Here is a 19900-nt window from a genome sequence, read left to right on the forward strand (position 1 = left end):
CTCATCTGTGGAATACAGGCTTGAGAATAGATTACTTCAGCAACCACTTGTGGTTGGTAGAGTACCTGCCTGCTGAGGTAATTCACAAGATAGTTGTTTGGTCCTCGTAGGTGAAGGGCCATGGGAGTTATCCCATCAAGATGGCACCATTTTTGTTGCTTCTTGACAGGCACCCGCTGCCTCTTGATAGAACATGTTGCAGTGCTGTGGTCTGCCAGTATCTGCACTGTGATTCTTTTCAGGAGCAGCAGGAAGGCTCTGCAGGCCAGTCAAATTGTCTGGAGTTCCAGCACACTGATATGGAGCAACAACCTTTTCCAGAACCACATGCCTTGAATTTGTAGGTGCTTTAGATTGGGCCTCCAATCTGCTGTCGACACATCTGTAATCAGTGCCACAATGGGAAATGGGGTACAAAACTGTACACCTTTGCAGCCCATCTGTGGGCTTGTCCATCTATCCAGGGAAGATAATTCAGGAGCTGAGTGTCTATGATGTCTGGGTTGATAAACAGATCTCAGCCAGATTTGGAAAGGGGACATCTGGCAAGAGGTATCACATAAGTGCATGATACCATGTGATATAATAGTTTGAGCCAGAGTCTTACTGTTGCCAGGATTCTCATATATGGATAGTCTGAAATCATTTCTAGAGAGAGGAATGCCTTTACCAACTTGGAATCCAGAAAAAACCCTTTATTCTATGGGCTAAGAAGGAGTGAGGGATGGCTTGAAATTCATTCTCAGTCTTAAGGAGTGGAACAGGTTGAGGACTGTGAATACTTCCTGTGGGATTTCCCTCTCAGAAGCCACTTGTCCATATATGGGTACACATGTATTCCTTCCTGTCTCAGACAGGCTGCTACCACTGACATGCGTTTTGTGAATACCCTCAGAGCTGTAGACAGGTCGGAAAGTAGAATCCTGTATTGACAGTGGTCATGTCCCACTATAAAACAGATATTTTCTGTAGGCTAGATGAATCACTATATGAAAGTAAGCTCTCTGAAGGTCAAGGTTCAGGGAAAGGATTAGAATCAAATAGAACAGCCTTTGGTAATTTCTAATATCCATCAATATGAAGTAATTTTAAAACCATGCCAGAGAAAAATGGAAAAGCAGCAATGAAAAAGAGACAAGGATGGTCTACTGGGATTGGTCCACAGCTCTTGACTAGAATGTCAAACCTCCTACTCAGAAGATGATGCAGAGTGATGGTAATAGAAGAGGGAGGAAAAGTGAGACTTCCCGTTTAGCAGTACAATGAGAAGGCTTCTGTTGCTGAAAGAAAGAAGTTTGCTGACTGAATTGTCCCTGGTAGCAGATGCATAAATCTCAGTGTATCCCCTTTAGGTAGTGTAATGATTCGTGTGTGTGTGTGAGAGAGCTTTGAAAGGAAGATCTTAGATAATCATTTGGAGTTCTCTGGTAATCTTTGAGGACTGTAATCAGGATGATCTTTATCATGGTGATAGCTGTAGTCATGGAATGGGCTGCTGTTTGAGAGGCACCGAGGGCTGCTTGGAGCAAAGTTGCACTGTTAGTTGTCACTCTGAAATGATGGATCTCTGATCAACCCTTGCGTACTGTGGGAGCTTCTCAAATGGTGCTACTTTGTCCTAGGTCAGGTCGTCATACCGAGTGACTAGCTGGATATTAGAGTTGAAGAGATGCTAAGGAATAGGCCTTTCTGCCTGTGCAGTCAAGACTCTTGAGAGCGTTGTTACTAGAAGTGGTTTTACATGGCCTTGTCTTCTTGGATTTCTCCTGTTCCGCATTTTCCACTAGAGACACAAGAGTCACATACGATTAGAAGTATTCAAATCTTTTTTGAAGGACTTGGTGTATTTTCTCTGCTCATTTTGATATTGGAGGTACAGAAGCTGGAGTCTGCCATATGCCTTTTGCAGACTCTTAAGACTACTTATTGGCACTGCCAATTTGTCTGGGAAATTAGAACTGGTAATGTTAAATAATGTATGTGCTTTCTCCTTAACACAGATAATTCCAGAGTGCCTGCTAGACTTCCTAGCAACTCCTGAAAAGTCCTGAAATCATCAGGAGGTGGCACTGGAGCAGATATCACTGCCTCACTTGGTGAGGAAGACGACACATCTTTAGGTGTAGTCAGCCAGAAGAGGTTAAAAAGTTTCCTGTGGATCCTGGAGAGAGTCCTCTTCTGATTTTTCCTCCTGACCCTGTGCCTTTTCCTCAAGTTGTTTTCTCCACCATTCCCTTGGGAAGTCTACTTCCCTGAGTGGTCTAGTAAGAGATATAACTGGTGAGGGGGATCTAGGTTGTTTGTGGGAAGAGAGCAGCTCCTAGAGGATCTATAAGGGGCTCCAGAATGCCTAGTAAGGATACTGTTGTAAACCAATGAGAAGATTGAGAGGTGCCAAGGGATATCAGTGTGACTTGGAGGTGTTTAGGAGCTCTGGCCTGGAAACCTCCAGGAATTGATCTACTTGGGGAACCCCTGGAAAGAGAAAGTCACCTTGGCACTGAGTGGTAGTCACAAGAAAGGAAAGATTTTAAACTATAAAGGGCTGCCAACAGGACAGAAATTTCTCACTAAACGAAACTCACTAAATTAGGAGTTACAGACTGAGTCAATGAAAGGGCACTACGGCATAGCAGGCAGACAATACCGCGTTCCATTTCACTGCCATGAGTAGTAAAAGAGAATTGAGAGGTAGTCAAGGCAAACTTTCACTTACTGCTAATCAGTCTCTGTTAACTGTTCATTCTGATATTGTTTCTATGTAACAGTAGAAATTAGGGAGGGACAAACCTGTTTAGAAAAAAAAGTCCACCATCCACAGCTTCTACAACCAATCCTTTTCTGAAGTTCAGATATCTTCACGTTTTAAATTTATTATTATTTTTGGTTCACACAGTCACTTTCTGGTTTCATCCTAAATACCACAAGCAACATTGTTATTGCAGTATATCTAAATCAGCCAAAGACACAGGTTGAAATTTTATTGGAAAGTTTCTTATTGTATGGTGCCGAAGCCTTTTCAACAGTAAGTCCTTCGTAACTGTTAATATCTTTCCTGGAAGACAGAGGTATAACCTCCCAATAACAATGCATCATGTGCCCACTCTTTCTTCATTCATGTACCTCCTGAAAAGGCATTTTGTGAAGTCAACAAATACTAACTTATTGGCAAAACCTGTCTCCACACTACTATTGGAGAAAAACGTAAGTTTAAGTTAGTATCAACTGCTAAACCTTTGTGTGTGTTGCCTATCTTGCTAGACTGTAAACTCATCAAGGCAGGAACACTGTGATCCTTTACGGTATACTTTGTATAGGACCCTAATAGTAAAATAAAAATGTATGTATTTGTTTATGTACTTAAAAAAATAGATGTGTGATTTGGGGAGTTGATTCAAATGAGTTAGTTAGCCTAAATGGGGCCTACATAGCCCCAAAGCATAAATGAACAAAGATGATAAAAAAAGATAGCAGTGTCTGCAGAGCTGTTTACAGGGTCAGCAACATGCACCATGTAAGATCACAGCAACTCTTAAAATCCAGTGTTTGGGGCTCTATTTTCTTTTACATTATTTATAGTAGGGATGGGTCAGACACTTCGTCACAGAGGTGGGGTGCTCTCCTTAGTAATTTTTAATTGGGTGCTGTTAACAAGTTCTAGATCCAAGCAAAGTAAAAGATTTCTTAAGTAAATGTTGCTTACACACACACACACACACACACACACACACACACTAATAGCCAGCCAAATTATGGCAGGCACTATACCAAGGAAAAGAATGCAAGGAACTCTTCTCAGTCAGTGCACCTATTTGGGGGTTAGCCATAATTTGTCTTGAAGATGTTGGGGACCACAGCTAGCATTGCTGGCAGTACAAGCAGCACCTGAGAAGGCATGGCTGAGAAGGGTGGGACTATGGCCTCATATTCACTGCATACCAGCACAACTCGGGGGTGGGGGAGGAGGGAAGGAGGAGAAAGAGGTGAGAGGGGAAGTCTAGCTGTCCCTCTTCAAAGGCACAACAACAACTGTTTGCCAGCACATCTTGAATGCACTAAGTCTGCCTTTCAAGGAAGTATGCCTCCAGATACAACTGTTCAGGTGGTGCACCTTCTACCTATCCTTAGTACTATACCGCTTCTCAACCACAATTTTGCTTTAAGTGAACAGATATTAATAGTATTTTCACAAGCATATCAAACGGCAAAGGTTTACACCAAGTGCTATGTCACACAGAAAGGATAGATGAATGCCAGAGCAACCTATTTATTTATTACAATCTTACATTATAAAAACATAACATGGAGAAGCAGCCCAGACTTTTTGTTTTATTTCTGTAAACAAACCTAGCAAAAAGATGAGGTAGGCCCACAGTAGTTAGGCTGAGGTCAGGAGAATAATTGTAAATTACTTTCAAATTAGCAGCATCTGAAATATCATCATCAATAAAACTTCAAGCCTGCACTTTTACACATATCACCTATAACTCTTCCAGTTTCTCCTGGTGGTTCTTGTTTTAATCCAGGGAAAGATAAATCCCTATCAGCTGTTTTTCCTACAAGCTGCAAGGGACAATAGTATCTCTCTTTTAATTCTATTTTTAAATACTTGGGAGGTACTCAGCTATTGTGGTGAAAGGGGCCAGATTCGATAACCAGTCCCTTGCATGATACTGCTTTGGTGGCTGATTTGGAGGAAGCATCTTGCAGTCTTGTAAGATCTGAAGGCCCATCATAATTTGCCAGTAAAAATGAAAACAAAAATTCACTGACTGTGAGCAATGGTAAATGGTACATAACAAATGTAACACTGGCAAAACATGCACTGATACATCTCATTTTTTGATTCATGCAATAGGAATGGTAAAGCATTCTTCAATTTCTTTTGTAATGATATGAAGAACAAACAAGCTTGAGATGTATATTGATATTAACAGGAGCAATATGGAGAACATGGTGGGTGACTCTTACAATGTCAGGGAACATGTGCCTTTTATTGATGATGGTAACAAAACCAATAGTTTAGAGATATGGCATACTAACAACAGCAACACAAACTGACTAAGCAAAAAGTAGTGAGAAGAACATATGGTGAAAACAGGTGCTAAAAAGAGACCAAAGATCAGTTTGCCAAAAGCTGAAAAGAAAAAAAATATTCTGCTTCTTCTGATGCCAATATCACAGCTTGTACCTTAACACTGCTTATATATTAGTCCATGTATGAGTAAAATCATCTGTTACGTCACCAGAATCAGGGAGCTCTCTTCAAAAGGTATCCATTAGCTGTTTGGGATCACTGTTCTCAGAACACTGAGGATCCATGCCACGTAGTCTTGTTCATTTCAAATTGCTAGGTAAAGTAAGAAATTTTGGTAACCGGGACACCACAGTAATGAGGAAACATTTTCACACACATGTTGGGCTTGTGCTTCTTCAGAAGAGCTATGCTATGACTACTGATTAGCAGCACCTCAGACTTGAAATGAAACAAACAGGTAGATGGCAAAGAAGTAGTTTTTCTGGTTTGCGTCAGGCTAGACTCAGTTTTATCTAAACTATATGTCTATCATCAGCAAACATCGTAGCAGCCAGAAATACATCACCAGGCAATAGCAATAAAGGACATGAAAAAACTAAACACATATTCTTACAAAACACTAAAGAAAAATCAACCCATCACAATATTCATAACCAAGAAAGCAACAAAAATGATTGCCCTTCCAATGCTGATTTGTACAGCATATTGGTATTTCCCATGCAGAAAATTCTTTCTGAGCAGTATGGTGTCCTGTCCTTATGATAACTTAGTAAAAACAAGAGTAACAAATTCTCCTACTGAGATGTAGAAAGCAGCCAAATGAATACGTAGCTTTTGCTATCAACACAGTAGGTTAGCAATCAATCTGGAGGAGTTATAAACTTCTAAATCTGGCAGCAGCAGCTCTTACTCCATGACCATCATTAAGTAGTAAGATCATATAATACAAAAGTGTCTGAATTCCAAATAGCCCATTTCAGCTCAAACACTGCTAGAGAATTTTTAAAAAGCATCCGGAATGTCTAATAGTGGTTGTGAAGCCAAAGGCCTCTTTAATCATGGGTTTATTCATTATTAAGATTTGGGAGGCAAGTTCACTTTCACCGTCCTTGTATTTCATAAAGCAGTATTCACTTATCCCCACCTCTGACCTTCTAAGATATGGTTAGTTAATCCACGGCACTGGAAAATAAACTTCTTGTGCAACTGTTCCTGTTAACCAACAACCTCTTACAGCAACAGAGCAGAAGTTACAACATGCATCATCCATTTATAGATAAGTGGTAAACCATTTAAGAGATATTATCCAAAATGGAACATATAACAAGTCTTATATCCTTTCTCAGCATGGGGTGGGGATGGACTACATGACCTCTTGAATTCCTTCCAGCCCTACATCTCTATGGTTATATGGAAAATATCTAAACAATGTGGCTAAATGGAATTTAATTTATAAATTAAAATTATATTTTCAAATGCAAACTTGCATAAACCTAAAACTAATCTCCCTCCCCGAAATCTTGGTTGGCTCTAGTATTTTTAATTTTAGAAGACAATGTTATGCTTAGCTATGGACCTTAAATTGTGCAACATTGTATTAACTGTAGTAATGCTAAAAGAAAAGGAGTACTAGTGGCACCTTAGAGACTAACCAATTTATTTGAGCATAAGCTTTCCAGCTACAGCTACGGATGCCGATGAAGTGAGCTGTAGCTCATGAAAGCTTATGCTCAAATAAATTGGTTAATCTCTAAGGTGCCACTAGTACTCCTTTTCTTTTTGTGAATACAGACTAACACGGCTGCTACTCTGAAACCTGTAGTAATGCTAATATTTTGTTATATTTCCTACCTTACCCACCTGCTTTAAGACACAGCCCACACACGCTATAGGGTCACAACTCACTTCCCCTCATGGACTTTGTTAATAAACAAATGCACCATAAGTCAACATAAAGTCCAGTCGAAGCCTTTATTTTTAGGCATCATACTCAAAATTCCTGTATCAGGACAGCCCAGGTGAAAAGGCTATTTCTTCTCCTTGTATTCCATCAAAGTGAAGATGGCTTTATCCCCACTCCAAGACAGTCCATTAACTTTTACCCGTCTTAGGAACATAGGAGTGGAAGACTTCCTGGATCATCCAGTCTGATACTATCACAGGCAACCACAATATACAATTCCAATCATAAACTTATCAAGCTCCATCTTACTACTCGTTAGGATGTTTGTTCCCCTACACCATTGGAAGGCTGTTCCAGAACCTTAGCCCATTGTGCAGTTTGTTGGCTATAATTACAATTCAGAATAAATACAATGGCCTAAAATTCAGTTTTTAAAGTAAAAATATTCAACTACAGGAGAAGTCCGTAAAAAAAAAAAGTTTGCCCTGTCTAAAAAGTTGAGATGAAGGATGTTCCTTGTCAAAACCTTGTTTTAAGTTATCCTACCCTAAATGATCAAAAATATAAACTGAAACTAGTGGAGTGTAATGGAAATGTATATAACCTCAGCTCCTACTATTATGAAGGATAAGAAAGAAACTTATTGCATGATCTAGTATTTACAGTAAAAGAATACTTTAAATAGAATAACAATTTATTTTTAGGCAACAGCAAAAATACAGTAATTCAGAGTTATGACTTCACAAACACCTTTTAATTAAAAAATATGTCACATCAGTGTATCATGTTGTACTGGACATATTTACAATCCATTTTTATTTTTTCAGTTCCAAATGTAACCACATTGAGCAGCATCTATGTTTTAAAATATCAGATTTATAAAATATTGATAGCGTAAATGAATGTTTTAAAAGTTATATTTCTCTAGTAAAGTAAAAAATAGCTGTTAAAATCAATAGATAAAACAAAAAAAATAAAGAAACTATGAACTAGGTTATAACTGAGATGTTATCAAGGCTGTAAATATATCTCAAGATTTCTAGTGACATAATACACTCTAGATGCTCTTTCCCAGTTATTTCACAGAACCTCTCACTGTATCCGTGGCGTTGAAATTCAGAGTTACCTATCATTTAGTCTATAAATACAGCTCAGATGACTAAGGCTGAAATGTGCTAAGATGCAGTAATGTTTCAAATTCATACATGAAACAATTTAGAATCTTCCCTCAGGCACTCACTGCTGCAGCTCCTGCTGTTCTGTTACCCACAATTCCTCCGTTTACCTGCTCGTTGGGCTGCCTCAGCCCTGGTCAGGAAATGGTGAAGCTGATCCAGCTTATCAGGCTGCTCCTCCAGGGACTTCTGCTGCCATATGGCTGACCCAGGCCCTGAAGCCTCCCTCAAGGCATTCCACTTCTGTATCAGAGTGAAGAGCTCAGAGAAGGACTTGTGATAACCCTGTCGCAGCATGTCTATGCAGATGTTCTTCTTGTATGAATTCCTGTAACTGGGAATAAGAAATACTGATTTTAATCCTTTAAATCTGTATTTATGTTCTCTACAATCCTCCCCCACACACATAATTAAAGATACTACAATGGTTTTCAAATGCAGACTTCAGAAACAACAAAGGAGAGGTAATATTTGAATCATTTAATCACAGGATTTTTTACAGAATGGTTTTTAACTAAACCCTATACTATAGAACAGAATATAGCAATAGTGGTAATCTATAAGTACTTTTATTGGAACTGCATTATAAAATATGCTGGTGTTCCTCAACTGAAATCAATCAGGACAGTCAACTGAGTTAATCTACATAGGGAAAAAAATAAGCACATACTTCATATCAAAACAATGTACATGTTAAATAGTTTTACTGGAGGTAATGGTGGATTGGTATTTGTTAGAAACAGAATCATTACATATTATTTTGCCTCTGTTCAGTGTCTGACTTCATCTGGGACTAGCTAGTGATACAGAAGTTTCATAGTTTCTGCCTAATTTTAAAAGCAAATGACATGTCCACAGAGATACAATGAAGAATTTATATCAAAGTTATTCCACTGATAAACATGGGCAAGATATACATATTAAAAAAAGAGATGCATAATTAAATATTTTCAAGAGGTAATACATCTTTTGAGACATTATTTATGGACTTAATCCAAATACTTCTTTCAAGTGGCATGAAACAATCTAGGGCCCAGAATTAACAGTTTCCAGGATTGGGCCTCTAGTGTGGGGTAAAAATTCCATCTCTATCCCACTAAAATGACAAAGCTCTAGATTTTGTATTATGCTACTGATATTCCCAAACAATTTTTCCCATTAAAAGACTATCTTTTTTACTACAAAATTTTCAGAGCCTATAAAAGAAAATAAGGAATTCTGAAAACTGATGTTTACTGTACATTTAACAGGTTTTGAGTGAGGTTCATGTTAAACAATTTAAAAATAAGACTAATTCTAGCCTAGGAACAACTCTTCTTTCTTGCCATTTCCCTATTCAGTATTGGCAACTTTTATAGCCTTCTTCCAAAACTCATGACTAAGGCTACGTTTTAGTCACAGATATTTTTAGTAGAAGTCATGGACAGGTCACAGGCAGTAAACAAAAATGGCCGGTGACCTATACATGACTTGTACTATATACCCCTGACTAAATCTTGGGTTCCTTGCGGGGTGGGGTGGCCAGGGAGTGCTGTGGGTGCTCGGGGGGAAGAGGTGCGACAGCGCACGTCCGTGACCTTGGCTGGTGCTGGGGGGGATGGGCCAGGGGGGAGTGTGTGGCCCGGGACGCCCACTGCTGCTCGGGGAAGGGGGAGCGGCCCGGGACGCCCGCTGCTGCTGGGGGAAGGGGCGGCTCAGCGGCACGAGACCCCTGCTGCTGCTGGTGGGGGGGGGCCGCCGGGCCGGCTACATCTGCCGCTGTAGAAGTCACGGAGGTCCCGGAAAGCCATGGAATCTGTGACTTGTGAGGACTTGCAGCCTTACTCATGACTTTATGCCAAGCTGTCATACAGATAGTTATACTGAGTCTTTGGTCTCCCTGTTGGTCGCCTTCCACTGACGATCATTGCAACAGCCATCCTACCAACATAGCTCATACCAACCTACCTCAACTTGTCTCCAACTGGAGCAACCTGCAGTATGCCCCTTACAACCTCATTTCATTTCTCAACAAGGAGTGTCCAATCAATCATTTGACCATTACAACATCTTCATTTCCATAGTGGAAAGCATACGGATTTCCTTTTTGTGGCTGGCCCAGTCTCTGTTCCATTCATTACTACTGTAGTTATTTTCCAGTTCCATACTAATGAAAATTATGTAAACACCTTTTTATTTAAGTCAAAATGGAGCAGGCAAGTTTTAAAATAAGCTTTAAGTGTCAATGATCTGTGCTGTTTATATTCCATTAACACAATAAAAATAAAAGCCATTAATAAAGGATCTGTTCTTCCACTGATGCATACTGATCCTGCATAAGTAATTCACCTATGCTTGTGGAGAGTAATTGGGGGGTGGGAGGAAATCCCACTGACTTCAATAACAGTGAACGCTAAATTAGTATAATTGAGCGTAGTGAAAGCTTTGAGGGAAGAGGGGGGAAGAGTAGTGAATGTTAAAAGTAATTTAGGAAGCGGAGATAAAATAACTAGCCATCTTTAACAAATATATAAAATATATTTGTAACTAGTCAAAACATTATTCAGTTCAATTGTAGGTTCCATCATAATTATTTGAACATTATACTAGTATTTATAGAGTAGCATAAAATTGACGCAGCCAAGTGTGCTAATCTCGTTAGACAAATGCATTTTACTTAAGGTCAAAGCACATTTTCTCAAATGAGAAGTATCATTTGCAAACTAATACATTTACATGCAGGATGAAGACAGTGGTGTAACTACAATTTGTGTCACCAATTTTCTAGCAAAAGGCTATGCCAATTAACTAAAAGAAAAGAAACTAAATTACAGCTGGAGTGACCTCACTGTACTTAATATTTAGTTTTCTCAGGGGAAGATAATTGTATAACTGTATATTGTACCAATAACAAGCCTACCTACAGTAATAACATTTCAACTACAGTATAATAAAAAAGAGCTAGTTTATCTGACAAAGTTACACTTAAAGGACAGAAATTACTGCATGGAGCAGCATAACACTTTTGCCTCTTTAAATTACTGTAAAGTATTTATAAACCACAAGTGATGAATCATGCATGAGTTATAATGGCCTTAAATTCACATTGTGGGGATACATTTTATGAATGTAATCTAAGGGATCATTTGACAATTATACTGAAATTCTTTCAATTATCAACAGGATTCCTGTTGAAAATGTCAGTGTTCTGTAGTAAAGCATGTTAGTTTTTAACATGGATGTAGTGGAGACAAGGAAGGTAATCTTCGGATTACATTTTAAGATGAATTAAAGATCCCTACCAACATTATTGTTTATATCCAAGCATATGTTTCATTATAACATTATGTAGTGCACAGGAACAAACAGAGATACTAAATCAAATTGATCATGTTTTCAATAATTGACCATTAGTTATCAATTGACATAAAATATCCTGCACACAGTTCAGTGATTTTTTAAAACTACTTGTGAACTTTTACCTGAATAGTCTGCTTTTTTTTTAAACAAACAAATTTATGTTGACCATAGTGAATCTTACTGCATAGCAAGATGTTATTATTTAACTATAAAACTTATTTGTCTACATTCTATCCATTCGGTTTGAGGTTTCCTGTCAACATTTAGGCCACTTCGAGACTCACTGAGAGCCAAGTAGGAAAAAAAAAAGAAAAGAACTTGGATTGTAACTGTAATAATAATTTGTCAATAGGTTGAATGGTCTCTGGGGGCATCTACTGGAAATCTGGCAAAACTGCAGTCAGATCATGTTAATCAAGCAACTTCCACTGCCACAACATACTATTGCAGAACAAAGAAAAGTACAAATGTTGAGTCAAATACACTGTGTGAATAAATCGGAACAACTCTAATGAAGTCAGTGGAGCTGCACTTCATACACTGATAGTGAATTTGACTACTGTTCTCAATGTCACACAGACAGACTATCAAAACCTGCAAATACTGCATGCACTATTGGGCAAGCTATGATACTATGTGGACTTAGCACAGTATAAGCATGCATTATTCTTTATCAGATGATTCACAAACTATGTTTAATTGCAAAGACTAATATGAAGATAAAACATGGGGTTTTGCTTTCCTGGCGAGTGATCCCCATCGAAAATATGTGAAAAAAACCTAAACAAGATTTCAGAAAGCATTTTAAAAACATAAATTTAAAGATTGTTTTTACTACATTTAGAACATAGAAGATCATTTAAAAAGTAATTTTCCAAACAATGCTTTTATTTTTAGACAATGTTGTTTATTTTGATTTTGTTGTTGTTCAGTGTATAAAGTTCAACAAACTAAGGGCAGAATTCTTAACACAAATCCATATAATTCAGAGTCTACCCTTTATCTGTCCATACATTCTTCGATCTCCCACTGATGGAAGCCTGGTGATGTCAATGGATTGTCCATTTATGTAGGATAAGGAGAATACTGGGATTGAGATCCAGTGGGCAGATCTGATTGGGAATTTTGCCCTTAGCCTGCTCTAGCAGTATTGAAATATAGTATCTCATGGTTTGATTTTCAAAGTGTTGAGCAACTGCAGAAATTACCAGTGACTTCTGAAAATTAGGAGATTACTCTGTAGTAGCTGTTTATTTTGCATTAACAAAAACAATTATATAAGGTTATTTTCATGCACCTTATGTTATCACACGTATGGTACCAGCTACAAAAAACCTGGATATGTAAACTTAAAAGGCACTGCTACTTTTAAAACACAAGGTATTTTAGTAAGATTTCAGATTTACATTTAATGTTATAATCATTTTAACTTTCTTACATTGTATAGCTAGTTTACCTTTTTCTCTGTATAAAAAAATAAAAAGTTTAAAAGCACCTAAGGAAATGCTTGTGTAATGCTCATGTGATGCAGAAGATCTGGCTTAAACCCAAAAGCCTTTACTGATCTGCCTGAACCAGTATAAAATCAGAAGAAACGCCACTGAAGTTATTAAGTTGCACAAATGTTACAAACTCAAGGAAATCTGTATTAAATGGCCCAAATCATGGTATTTCTCTTGTTATTCTGTTGTACTTTTAAAAGAAAAATGTTCTGAATTCAGTTCAATATCATCCCAGATTTTTTGCTTTAACTTTCAGATTTCCTTGCAGTAGATGATGTAAGTTAGGTTGACAAATGTGAAAGAGTCTATTTTTGATTTATTTTACTGTTTGCATTTTAAGAGGCCAAAAGAATTACACTTGTATTAAAATAATCACATTAAAAATATATTGTGGCAGAGCTACTTTTGATGGTCCTGATTTCCCACAGCTCACACCTTGGGTAGTCAACTATACCTCAGCAAAATGGGTGAAAAATACTACCATTCTCATTTGATAGCATTTCCATGTCAGGCCTCATATTTTTAGGTCTTTGGTATTTAATTAAAAAACCTGTCAATTTTTCTAAACAGTCTATTGTAGTTAGTAAAACACAGTATTACATGCAGTAAGCAATGATAATATAGTTTACTAAAAAGGCATTATTATAATGTAACATTATTGCACAGTGTATTAATTGTATTGTAAAGTCAGCATAGACAGAAAATACACTGACAAAATAAAATCTTTATCAATCAATAATTGAAGTTTACATATAGGCAAAGAAAAAATGCCTCTTTTAAACTTGTTAGAGTTTAGTTTAAGGTATTTACTTTTCTACATTTTGACATGTGATGTTGACAATTTGTGTTTTAATGGTTATAAAGCTCTAACTTTTTGAATATCAAATCTACTATCATTAAATAATTATCCCCCCTTCATAATTTCCTGTACCTATAGAAATTTAAATAGATAAAATGAACATTGATATTAGCCATCAAAATTATAAAAAAATTAAATCTGAATTCTTCCAAGCCTAATTATATTCCTCAAACCTAAACTGGGTTTCTTTCTTTAGCAAGCAAGTCAACATCTAGCAATAAAGTTATCATACAGATTAATATCCAAAATCCTGAAAAAAAAATCAAGATATTTTTGCTTCTTAAAAATAAATTGTTAAAAAAAATGACTAAATGTTTCAATACTTAGATATACTGTGAGATTTATGAAGCATAAGGTTTTGTCTGTGTGTTTGAATATATACACAAACATATATACATATAAAAGCAAACATGAGAAAACAGAACCACTCCATTAACATTTTAGAAGTATATAGCTTAAGTAATAATAAAGAATGCTATTTGGAAAGTTCATAAAACCAAAAAATGCTGCACTGTTAAAACCTTCAGGATTCCACTAATAAGAATCAAAATGGAAAATACCTATAAGTCAATTATAGGCAATTCTTCCTAAGAATGAAGCATTCCATAACACAAGGTAGTGAATTGCTGCTAAAATAAAGGTACACTTTTTTTAGTGCATTCTTGAAGATATCTAAACACTTAACCAAAAAGTAGAATTATTGCTGTGATTTAGTTTGACTGTCCATACATACGTAAAACTGAAATATTTCACCGATTCAACAAATATCTCAGAGTGTAATGCTTAAAGCTATGTCAGACTGGTATAAGACCATGTACACATACCCTTGCAAGTCACAGGACCATTCATTTAGGCCCCAATCCAGCAAAGCACTCAGGTACGAACCTAACTTCAAGCATGCATGTAGTCTCACTGAATTCACTGGGACTGCCCATATGCTTAAAGCTAAACACATTGTAAGTGCTTTGCTGGATTGAGGCTTAAAGAGTCACTGTGTCCCATATATTATCATTGGATGCTGGAATTGGCCCAGTGTTATTTAACTAATACCAGAGACCCTTCCCTTGCTATCCTCATTCATCCTGGCTGCTTAAAATATTTCCCTTTCATTAAATTCTTACTGGATAGTAATACTTTAAATTGTAGAGTATATTAATTCTCATTAAATAGCAGACTTGAAAGTACAGTAGATCCCATTAACTAGCAATAGATAATTAACTTCCAAATCAGATTTTTTTTAGTCAGCAAGGTTGAGAAGTAATTTTGTGTTTTGTTGCAATTCAAATATAAAATTTGAAATATCCCAACGTAAAAATATTAATTCCCTCAACCTAAACACCAAGATTTTTTAAAATGAACATTTTTGTTTTAAACAAGAAGATGGAAAAAATTATCTATGTAATTGTACACATAATTAAAGAGAAGGACATTTACATAGAATTAACTCTGAAAGTTGTTAAAGTAATGGTTTAACTCCCCTGCCCCCTTTCTATTAAATAAAAAAGCTTTGTTGGAGCAATTTATCAGAACTCCTACTTAGAAGTTCTGAATAAGTAAGTTGAAAATGAAAAATAAATACACAACCATTTGGGAACAATTTTCAGTGTAGTAATACAGCATTAGTCATCCGTTGCCTTATATTCTCTGCATCTTCATTGGCAAACAACTTTTTTAGCTCAATCATGCAATCAGGTGTGAATTCATAACATGTCAGTGAGGATTCTTTAATCAGGATTCATAACATGTCAGTGAGGATATCTGCCTCTCTTCCTTTTATTTAAAACCACACTGCCACTTTAACATTACAAGAATAGAACAGTTAATCAATTATAAACATCAAAGGATGACACTGAAGAACTGTTTTCAAATGAATACAATTCCTGTAATAATTAAAAATCATCAGTAATACAGATAAATGGAAATATACATGTAGAAATGTATTTTTGATATATTCTGTCCCTAAATATAAATGCTCTAAAAGCAGAACAATTAAAGATAAAAGTGATAAGCACAGGAAAATATTCTTTGTGCACCACAACATGTAACAGTGATCTTTAGCGAATATTTCAGGCACTGTCAGAGAAAATGTTATTCTCTTTGTTGATTTTCTATGATCTTTGTTGATTTTTAAATGGCAATTAGGAATTCACTGTATCTTACAGTCTTTAGAATATAATGATTTTTTCTCATTTTCCTGGAATTCAGGGATGTTCATTAATCAAAATTAACTCTAACCTGTAGTGTTGCATCCGAATTTTGTTATAGATAGGGGTGGCCAAACTTACTGACCCTCCAAGCCATATATGACAATCTTCAGAAGTTCGAGAGCCGGGGTGTGCAACCAGGGGGTTGAAGCCAGAGGCAATATTGGAGGGGTCATGTGCCCTTCCAGGTTTTTGCCAGGGTTTGCTGGCCCTGCTCAGTCACATGGGGCCACCGGGGCCCCTCCCTGCATGGCAGCTGCTGGAACCAACAAGCTGGGAGCTGTGCCTTGGATAGGGGCAGCAGCTAACAGCTGGGAGCTGCAGGAAGAGCCGCTGCTTTTGCTGCTGCCTCTCCCCAGTGAGCTAGAGCGGAGGCCCCTCCCTGCAGCTCCCAGCTATTTGCCCTTGCCTCTCCATGCAGAGCTAACACCTGGGAGCTGAAGGGAGGGGCCACTGAGGGAAAGAGGGTGTGCGCGCCTGGGGGAGCATGACTCAAGCTGGTGGGGGATCGAACCTTTAAATTGTACCCCCTCACTCTCAGCAGGCACCAGTCATCTCTGGCAGAAGCCCCTAGCCCCGCCACAGGGCAGAAGCCCCGAGCTCCCCATCCCAGTCTGGTAGGCAGAAGGGGCGGGGAGGGTGGCCTCTAGGAGCCACACTTTAAATAGTAACAGAGCCGCATGCAGCTCATGAGCCACAGTTTGGCCACCTCTGTTATAGTCGTTTACCAAAATTAAGGATTTCTTAATTCTTCTATTAATACTGTACTTAATAGACTGAATACAAGGCTGGGAGCCAGGGACTTCCAGGTTCTAATCTCAGCTACATCTTTGACATTTTGTGTGGTTTGAGACAGGTCATTTAACCTCCCTGTACTTTTCTTTTACTATATGTAAAACTGTACAGAGCCTGTCATACTCATATTTTCTCACTGTCTCCTTGTACTCCCCCCTTTGTCTGTATCCATCTGTTGTCTTTTGTCTTAGACTTTAAGCTCTTTCAGAAAGACAATATAATAATACGCATGACAACAGGGATAATGGTACTATTACTTACCTACTACACCTCCTCAAGGGGTTCCTGTGGATTAGTTAACTTTTGTAAAATGCTCTGAAAATGGAAAGCACTATATAAGTGCTAAGTATTTATTATCACATAGTTACTATTCAATTCCTATCCCCTGCAGTACATTATATTTGTTTATGATCACACCATTCAAGAAGGAACAGTCCCTGTCCCAAGATGCTCACAGTCTAAGGACCTATAGAAAAGTCAGAAGTTAAAAGGGGAAAACAGAGGAGTCTTATAGAAATCAAAATCACTGAGAATTATTAGAAAGTCGTTATTGTCTCAAAGCAAATTAAATTGTCTTTTTATACTTCACTCTTTTTCTAAATTACAGACCGATGCTTTACCTCTGCACACTGTTTCAAAAATAGAACTCAATTGTGTATACCTTGTATGTTTTCTTCAGCAGAAAATATTGTTGTACTACTGAGAAATAAAAGCTCTTGAAAACCATATGACCAAACTTAGTAAAAACAACAAGTCACGTAAAAAAAAAGAAAAAAATTCAGCTTACTGTGTTTTTTATTAAAGTATGTCATGTATTTTATCTTTGCAAGAGTTTGATGAGTTTTTGCAAGTAAAATTCTGTTTCCTCTACACTCACTAATAGTCATGAGAATCTGTAGTTTGCACCTTCCCATTAAAAATGTATTGTATTTTTTGAAATTATTCACCCCGCCTTTTATCCAGATCATTTCTTTGAAAGGAGGAAGTAGATAATAAATGGAATAATTCATGATTTCCCATTAAATATGAAACTTTCTTTTGCAGAGTTTAGAAAATGAAGTTCTACATAATGTACAGAAGTTGATTAGAACTTTTTTTTAACCTTTTCAAGAAAAACCTTTCACATTACACAACTGCACAGAGAAGTTTCTGCAGGAAAGGTAAACCATTCACTCCCTCCCACAGTTCTATTTTTTAGATCATTGTCTAATTACGCTAAATCACATGTATGCCAGACCTGAATTTCAGAGATCACATTCATCTGACCAAAAAGAATGTGGTCTCTAGGTATCAAATTCTCTTTTTGAAAGTTATTTAATAAACACTGAATCCTGGTCATGACAAGTAAGATTATGAGGAATTATTCAGACAGAAAAAAACACATATTTAAACAAGCACCACTTCAGAAGGAGGTTTAGGATACAGAGCCTTAAAGTTGAACTTCTTTTAGTTTATTTCAAAAAATACAATAACAGAAAGGATAACTTTTGGTTGCATATTTCCGTTTTTCTGTAAAAAAAATTTCAAAATATACAAATAAAGAAAAAAGCCATTTAAAATGTAAATGAATTTACACAGTAGGCCAACAATTCTCAAACATGGGACACAACCCAAAAGTGGGTCACAAGGAGGCTGGCACAATGGTTCACATGAAATCGCTGACAGCAACAAATCTTGCAGTAGCTTAGACCCAGTAGGGGCTTGGCAGGAGAGGGAAGGAGGAGTTCACACCTGCCCTCTTCTACTGCTATGCCCCCTTCACTCCTCAGGGCTGGCCTTACCATGAGGTGAACTGAGGCGGCCGCCTCAGGTGCCAGACTGTGGGGGGCGCCACTAGGACCCAGAGTGTAGAAAATTGTGTCTGCTGCTGGTGCATATGTATTCTCTCTGATCTAGATGCACAGAGATGGTGGAGTGTTGTGCTGGAGAAAGGAGGGCACAAGAGACAACAGACAGGCAGGAGAAAAGGTGAGAGGGAATAACAGAAAGCAGCAGGAGCTGCAGGGAGAGAGAGGAGGAGGAACCTCTTATGTACCTTTCTAGCACCCCCAGAAGCCTGGACCGATTAACACCAGCTTCTCAGGGAGTTTTCTGCTGCTTCCTTGAACCCACTTGAGGAGAACAGGCAGTCAACTGAAGTAGGAGCCAATTAGGCCCTTAAGACACTGATCTCTTCCCCCACTCAGGCCCTGCTACCAGCCTGCTTATTTGTCCCTTTCAATTGAGTTTTGAGAGCCACTATAGCTGGCACAGAACCAGGGCCACCCAGAGGATTCAGGGGGCCTGGGGTCTTCGGGGCACTTCGCCGAAGACATGGAGCTGAAGGACCCCCGCCGCCAAATTGCCACCGAAGACCCCGAGCAGAAGAAGCAGTGGTGGGTCCTTCGCTCCGGGTGTGTTCGATGGCACTGAAGGATCCCCAGCCACTAAAGTGTGGCCGAAAACTCTCGTGAGGGCCCCTGAAAGCTCTTGTGGGCGCCCCTGTGGGGTCCGGGGCAAATTGCCCCACTTGCCCACCCCTCTGGGTGGCCCTGCACAGAACAACAGTCATGAGTGAAAGAAAATGCCACTCTGGGACAGCATTCAGAAAAAGAAAAGCTTTCTTTGCTTTCTTATCTAAGCAGGAGGGAGCTCTCCTGAGATACATAGACACAAATGTTCATGGTGAGCCCTCTGGCCCCAGTGAGGATGTGAGTGGTGAGGAGATGCCTGATCTTCCAGTTAGTCAGAGTACAGGTGACCTGGCAGCTACTGCAGCATCCATCTCAAATGGATGTAACCATGCACATTCCTGAAGAAAAGTGTAGATCAGAGAAGACTGTGGTGGAGGCACAAGAAACAGCAGCTGCTGAGTTTAGTTCCTTAAGTCTAGATGATCCAGGACTGTGGACCCACTTGAGCAGTAGCCTGAGGGACTTCCTTGTACTGCATGGGCAACAGCAAGTGAAAAACTTCATGTTCCCCAAAGAAAATGAAAATAGAAGTTACCATCCAACACATTACTGGTGTGAAATCCCCAATGGTGACAAAGTGGAGAGGCCATGGCTTATGTACTCAAAAACCCAGAAGAAGGAGGAGGTTACTC

At 38.3% G+C, this 19900-nt stretch overlaps 1 protein-coding gene across 3 annotated transcripts in view; it reads right to left on the reverse strand.

Annotated features, from left to right (window-relative positions):
* Positions 1 to 19900, reverse strand: part of TTC29 (tetratricopeptide repeat domain 29) — a 219935-nt gene that overhangs the window by 162409 nt on the left and 37626 nt on the right. For all 3 annotated transcript variants that reach the window (XM_075127723.1, XM_048847298.2, XM_075127724.1), the window contains exon 4: positions 8227 to 8450. In XM_075127723.1, coding sequence (XP_074983824.1) covers positions 8227 to 8450 — 224 coding nt within the window. The remainder of the gene's footprint in view (positions 1 to 8226; positions 8451 to 19900) is intronic.

The sequence above is a fragment of the Caretta caretta genome, chromosome 4 (genome assembly GCF_965140235.1).
Source record: "Caretta caretta isolate rCarCar2 chromosome 4, rCarCar1.hap1, whole genome shotgun sequence".
NCBI lineage: Eukaryota > Metazoa > Chordata > Testudines > Cheloniidae > Caretta > Caretta caretta.